We start from the raw sequence: 6,423 nt of genomic DNA, 5'->3' as shown, positions 1-6,423 counted from the left end.
GCCCAAGTACATAGTGAGGGTCCTTGGACAAGAAATGAGAAGCAACACATGTGCTAACCAACCAAGAGACAAGCAACCAAGCCCAACCGAATTCGGTTAGGGCGGTTAGGGGGCAGGCCCACAAACGACTTAAGCCACGTGGGGACTAGCTTTCTAACCAACTCTAGGCTCTAACTAACCTACCTAAGTAACTAACAAGCCTAGGATTAACTAAAATAAACTAACTAGTGTACCCAAAATCCTAAAAACTAACCGGGTGACACTAGCCGGGTAACTAACTAATGAAACAGCCTAGTACCTAATCTAGTGACTTAGGGGTACTTTAGTAATTACCCTATGTAACTTAATTAATTAAATTAGCAACATAATTAATTATTTAATTAAAAATTCATGGTCAAGCCGCGACACCTTAGAAAATTTTCAGATTTAGCTAAGTCAAATGCTCTCTTATTTTTAGTCAATTTAGGAGTGGCATTTTGGTAATTAGCTTATTGATTATTTAATCAAGTTCATTAGCCTATGTTGAATTAGTCAATATTCCGTTCTCAAGACTTAGACTCACGTTTAATTAGGTAATAAACCTCACAACTCAAAAACAGTAACAAACGTAAGAAAAACATTGAACAATTCTCCTTTGGCAATTTCAAGGCAGTTCTTCAAGATTTTTCGTGCAAAGTACGGGGTGATCTTGGTAGATTTAATTCTACAATAAGGTATGGGTTTTCTCTCTTGTATTCCTTTCTCCAAGAGGATTTTCAATCATTTTTAAATTCAAGAAAATCAAAACTGGGGTTGTTCCTAATGAATTGAATGTTCATAATCCTAGTTCTCCCAATTCCGATTCTAGTAGTTTGTATAATGCAAATCTCGAGCATGTTGTTGGCATGTGGTGCTAACTGATCATAATGTGTAGGTTTCTATGATTTAATAATGTCAAATGAAACCCATAGGTTAGAACCATATGATTAGAGTATCATTTACATGAGATAAGAATGTTGTAATGCCCATTTGTGTTTAAGAAGATGAAATTGTTAAAAGTTGGCTAGCTTAAAATGATGAGATTACTATGGTATATACATCAAGTTAATTGACTTGGCTAATGATATTCTCATGACCAGTGTTTAGTGAAAGTTTGGTTTATGCCAACAAATTGGCTTATAATATTATTTCCAAAATATATGATAGTATTGGCCAATGACAAAGCCATACCAACTTATATGGCCAATGTAAATTATGATGTTCTTGTAAGGCCAAATACATGTTAAAGAATGACTTGAAAAGTTGTAACTCAATGAACTCATAACCCAAGGTATGTCAATGATTAATAAAAGCCCCAAAATACCCTATATAAATGAACTTGTGACATAGTAGCACATTGAATAAGTCCTTACAACATTCATAAATAATGGTACAAGACTACCAAATAATGTTGAACAAGATAAGGTGAGTAATGAAATAAAATAAAAGCTTATGAGTCATGAAATTGACCTAGAATGGGGCGTTAAAGTAAGTGAGGTAAGTCTCACTTGAACCTAAACAATTATGTTAAAAAATACTCACATAAGAGGGTGTTAGAAATCGTGAGACAAGTATCATTCACACCATAATGATAATGTAAGATTAAATTTCTCATTCATCAAGTAAAGAAAGGGATGACAAGTCATACATTAAGCTATGCATACCTCATACAAGAATCAAGCTTCCGTAACGTATGTGTCAACTCTAAAAGTTGTAAAGTATGATAAATTAAGCAAAGCACCAATAGTTTAACAATGAGCTTGTTCAAGCACATGTAAGCCTCATGAGATGAGACTACCACCAAGGTGGATAAGGTCTCCAAAATCTCCTTGTCTTTGAACTATGTGGCCATCATAGGTTACTAGCTAGTGGATCCACCTAAGAAAGCTAGGAAGTATTCGCTTTCACTTTTGCTGGTGAACCACCTCTTTTAAGTGTGGGGAAGACATTGGATGTCATGTTATACCATATGATCTATGTCAGTGAAATGCTGCAGATTTCTTTAAGAAAGTAAAAAATAAAGAAGAGAAGTATGTTCAAAGTGAATATGATATCAAAGAAGATATGTATGTTCAAAGTGAACTAAGTAAGCAAAAGCACAAGTATATCAAAATTGTCAGTATTTCATAAGAATGAAGTTTTAACATTTATTGGCTTATGCTCATGCCAATTTAACAAGAATGGAAAGAATAACTTGTGAGTAGGTAGTCAAATCATTTCCTTGGTCTTTTGGATTACTTACGTGATTCATTATAGCAATAGGACTACAATGAATCATTGCACTCGTAAGTAAAACATAGGATCAAAGGAGATCATTGAACTATACAACAAAAAAAGAAAAGACTAAAAAATAATCTAAGTGTGGTAAAAGGAGATCTCAGCTTAAGGGGGAGCAACAATATAAATTTTTACTCGAGTTGTTCTTAAATTATGTTAATGATTCCAAGGTGTTATTTTCGTATAGAAAATGAGTTGTGTGCTTTAAATGCATGCGACCTATGAGAGGTTAACGACGCCGATCTCATCTAGGGTCTAGAACCTAGGGTTGAAAAACTTGGTATCAGAGAATGAGGTTAAATTACCTAGGAACTAAGGCTAAAAACAACCACGTTGCGAACCACGTTGTGTAGTTTCTAGCTTATGATTGTGAAGTGCACCACAACCATGACTTAGAGACTTAGTGATGTTAAGAATCTTCCCTTCTTTTACTCTTTATCGTGCTGCGTAGAGCTTTGACATTTTGTGTCATTCTAGCATCTAACTTCCTTCTTGTGTGTGTGCGTAGAAAAATGAACACAAGAAGAAACGCAGGCATGAGAGTTAGAGAAGCAGCTACTAGGGGAAACCAAGCTCCTCCTCAAACCCTAGTTGTTGGAGTGCAAGTGACTATCAACCCAGTTGCGTTTACGGATGGAGAAGTGAGAGCAACATTGGTTCAGATGTCCCAAGCCATCATTGCTCACAAGTTATCACAACCCAGGCCACTAGAGAGGGTGCTCCCAGGGAGAACCCACATGCTAGCACCATTGCTAGCAGACTGAGAGATTTCACCAGGATGAATCCTCCAGTCTACTTTGGGTCAAGAACCAATGAAGATCCCGAGAGTTTTTGGATGAGGTCTATAAGATTCTTTGTGCTATAGGTGTTAATGAAGAGGAGAAGGTTGAGTTGGCTGCATACTAGCTCAAGGATGTGGCTCACGTATGGTACAAGATGTCGGTAGATGGTCAAGCACTAGGAGAAGTCCCCATCACTTGGGACATTCTCAAGACTGCATTCCTAGAGAGTTTCTTTCCCAGAGAGTAGAGAGAGGCTAAGGTTGAGAAGTTCATCAACCTACATCATGGAGGTATGTCAGTCAAGGAATACTCCTTGAAATTTTTTAAGCTTTCTAAATATGCTTCTTTCCTGGTGTCCAATAGCATGGATGAAATGAGCAGGTTTGTGACTGATGTATTGGAGGATCTGGAGGAGGAATGTCGGGCAGCCATGTTGTATGATAACATGGACCTTGGTAGATTGATGCTACATGCACAACAAGTGGAGAAGAGTCGTCGGAGGAAGAGGTCGAGAAGGAAAGAAGCCTAGGCCCTCAGATCAGGCTGGTTCCAGCAGTGGTAGGAGTTTGTTTGGAGTCCAAGACATGCCAAAAGTCAAGAAGGGGCACCAGAATTCAGGTAATCCTACTCCTTCTAGGAACACTATTGCCAAAAAGCGCAAGTCTTGCCTAAAGAAGGGCAATGATAGAAATGCCCAGCGTGACAAAAAGTCGTGTGGTAAATGTGACTGTTTGCATGGAGGTGAGTGCTTGGTAGGTACTAATGCATGCTATGGGTGCGGCAAGAGTGGGAATATAATCAGGGACTTCCTACATGTGAAGAATCAGACCAAGGCAGATACTCAGCCTCGGTCTTATCCTACTGCTGCAGTCGAGCCTCCCAAGAGGAATAGGTTCTACGCTTTGAAAGGTAGAGAAGAGAAGGAGAAGTCAACTGATGTAGTCACTGGTAACTTGCATGTCTTTTGTTTTTCTGCGTATGCATTGTTAGATCTAGGATCCACCTTGTATTTTGTTACTCCTTTAGTAGCTAGTAATTTTGACTTGCTTACTAAGATCTTGCATGAACCTTTTCTAGTTAGTAATCCCATAAAAGACAACATTAGAGCTGAAAGAGTATATAGAGATTGCCCAATAATTGTTCTTGATAGAGTTACCTATGCAGACCTAATAGATTTAACCATACTTGACTTTGATATAATTTTAGGTATGGATTGGCTCCATAAGTTTTATGCTACAATAGACCGTCGAAACAGGATAGTGAGGTTTCAGTTTCCTAAGGAGTTAGAGCTGGAACGGGAAGGGCGTAGCTCAAATCCAAAAGGCCAAATAGTTTCTCATCTTAAAGCCAATAAGATGTTATCAAAGGGGTATCTATATCACTTAGTCAGATTCAATGATTTAGAACATGAAGTTCCTTCCATAGACCCTGTGTCCATAGTGAATGAGTTTCAAGATATCTTTCCGGAGTATTTATCAAGAATCCCTCCTAAACGTGAAATTGACTTTGGTGTTGACTTAGATCCCAATACCAAACAAATTTCTATTCCTCCCTATAGAATGGCTCCAGCTGAACTCAAAGAGTTGAAGTTGCAGTTAAAAGATCTACTTGATAAGGGCTTCATCCAGCCGAGCATATCCCCCATCAGGTGCTCCATTGTTGTTTGTTAAGAAAAAGGATGGAACCCTTACAATGTGTATTGATTATCGGCAACTCAACAAAGTCACTATAAAGAACAAATATCCTCTTCCCAGAATTGACGAAATATTTGATCATCTTTAAGGTTCAAGTTTCTTTTCCGAAATAGATCTCCGTAAGGGTTTCACCAGCTTCGAGTGAGACAAGAGGATATTCCTAAGACTTCCTTCTGTACTAGGTATGGTCATTACGAACTTCTTATCATGTCATTTGGTCTTACAAATGCACCAGCCGCATTTATAAACATTATGAATAGGGTCTTCCGTGAATAACTTGATTTTTTTGTCATAGTATTCATAGATGATATCCTTATATACTCAAAGACCAGATAAGAGCATGAACATCATTTGAGAATGACATAACAAGTACTCAATAAACATCAGTTGTATCCAAAATTCAGCAAATGTGAAATTTAGCTGAGATCAATGACCTTCCTTGGTCATGTTATGTCTGACCAGTGTGTAGAGGTTGATTCGAAAAAGATTGAGGCAGTAAAGAATTGGTCGAGACCCCTTACTCCTATAGACATCCGGAGTTTCTTAGGTTTGGCTAATTACTATTGCAGGTTTGTTGAGGGTTTTTCTACTATTGTTTCTCCATTGACAGCTTTAACAAAGAAGAAGGCAAATTTTGAGTGTTCTAAGACTTGTGAAAAGAGCTTCCAAGAGCTCAAACACCGACTCACTTCAGCCTCTGTTCTCACATTTTGCTGAGGAGTGGTGTAGGATATGTGGTTTACTGTGATGCTTCCCGAGTATGTTTGGGATGTGTTCTTATGCAGGATGGCAAAGTGATTGCATATGAATCAAGATAGTTGAAAATCCACGAGAAGAACTACCCTACCCATGATCTGTAGTTAGCTGATGTAGTATTTGCGTTAAAACTTTGGAGACATTACTTATATAGTGAACATGTTGATGTATTTACCGACCATAAAAGTCTTCAGAATGTTTTTAAATAGAGAGAATTGAATTTTCGTCAAAGATGTTTGCTAGAGCTTCTCAAGGATTATGACATGAGTGTCCACTATCACCCACGTAAGGTCAATGTAGCGGCCGATGCTTTGATCCGATTGAGCATGGGTAATGTGTATCATATTGATAATGAGAAGAAGGAGTTGGCTAAAGAGGTACACCAATTGGCTAGGTTAGGTGTACGGCTGGTAGATACGTCAAGTGGGGGTGTTTCAGTTCATTCTAGTTCTAAATCCTCATTTGTTATAGATATTAAAGATAAGCATTATCTCGACCCAGTGCTCATGGAGTTGAAAGACTCATTGTTGAGTAAGTTAAATTAAAGATTCTCCCTATGGGAAGATGGTGTGCTTAGATAACAGGGCAGATTTTGTGTGCCCAATATTGATAATCTGAGAACTAATATTATTGCAGAGGCTCATGGCTCCAAGTATTCCATTCATCCAGGTTCCACCAAAATGTATCATGATCTCAAGGAGATCTATTGGTGGGAAGTATGAAGTTAGATATTTCTATGTTTGTGGAGGAGTATACCAATAGCCAACAAGTTAAGGCCGAACATATTTAGCCTAGAGGTCTTACCCAATCTATTGAGATCCCAACATGGAAGTGGGAGGCTATTAATATGCAATTTGTGGTTGGTCTGCCCAGGACCAGGAAACTGCATGATTCCA

At 38.1% G+C, this 6,423-nt stretch overlaps 1 protein-coding gene across 1 annotated transcript; it reads left to right on the top strand.

Moving 5' to 3' along the window:
• Positions 1-3,547: 3,547 nt before the first annotated feature.
• LOC138348120 (uncharacterized) lies at positions 3,548-5,569 on the top strand. The gene is made up of 3 exons (XM_069296731.1): positions 3,548-4,725; positions 5,341-5,398; positions 5,501-5,569. Exons 1-3 carry the CDS (start codon positions 3,548-3,550, stop codon positions 5,567-5,569), a joined length of 1,305 nt encoding a protein of 434 aa, XP_069152832.1.
• Positions 5,570-6,423: the final 854 nt, after the last annotated feature.

The sequence above is a fragment of the Solanum lycopersicum genome, chromosome 4 (assembly GCF_036512215.1).
Source record: "Solanum lycopersicum chromosome 4, SLM_r2.1".
In the NCBI taxonomy this organism is placed as follows: Eukaryota; Viridiplantae; Streptophyta; class Magnoliopsida; order Solanales; family Solanaceae; genus Solanum; species Solanum lycopersicum.
This window is presented reverse-complemented; position numbering and strand designations above follow the sequence as displayed.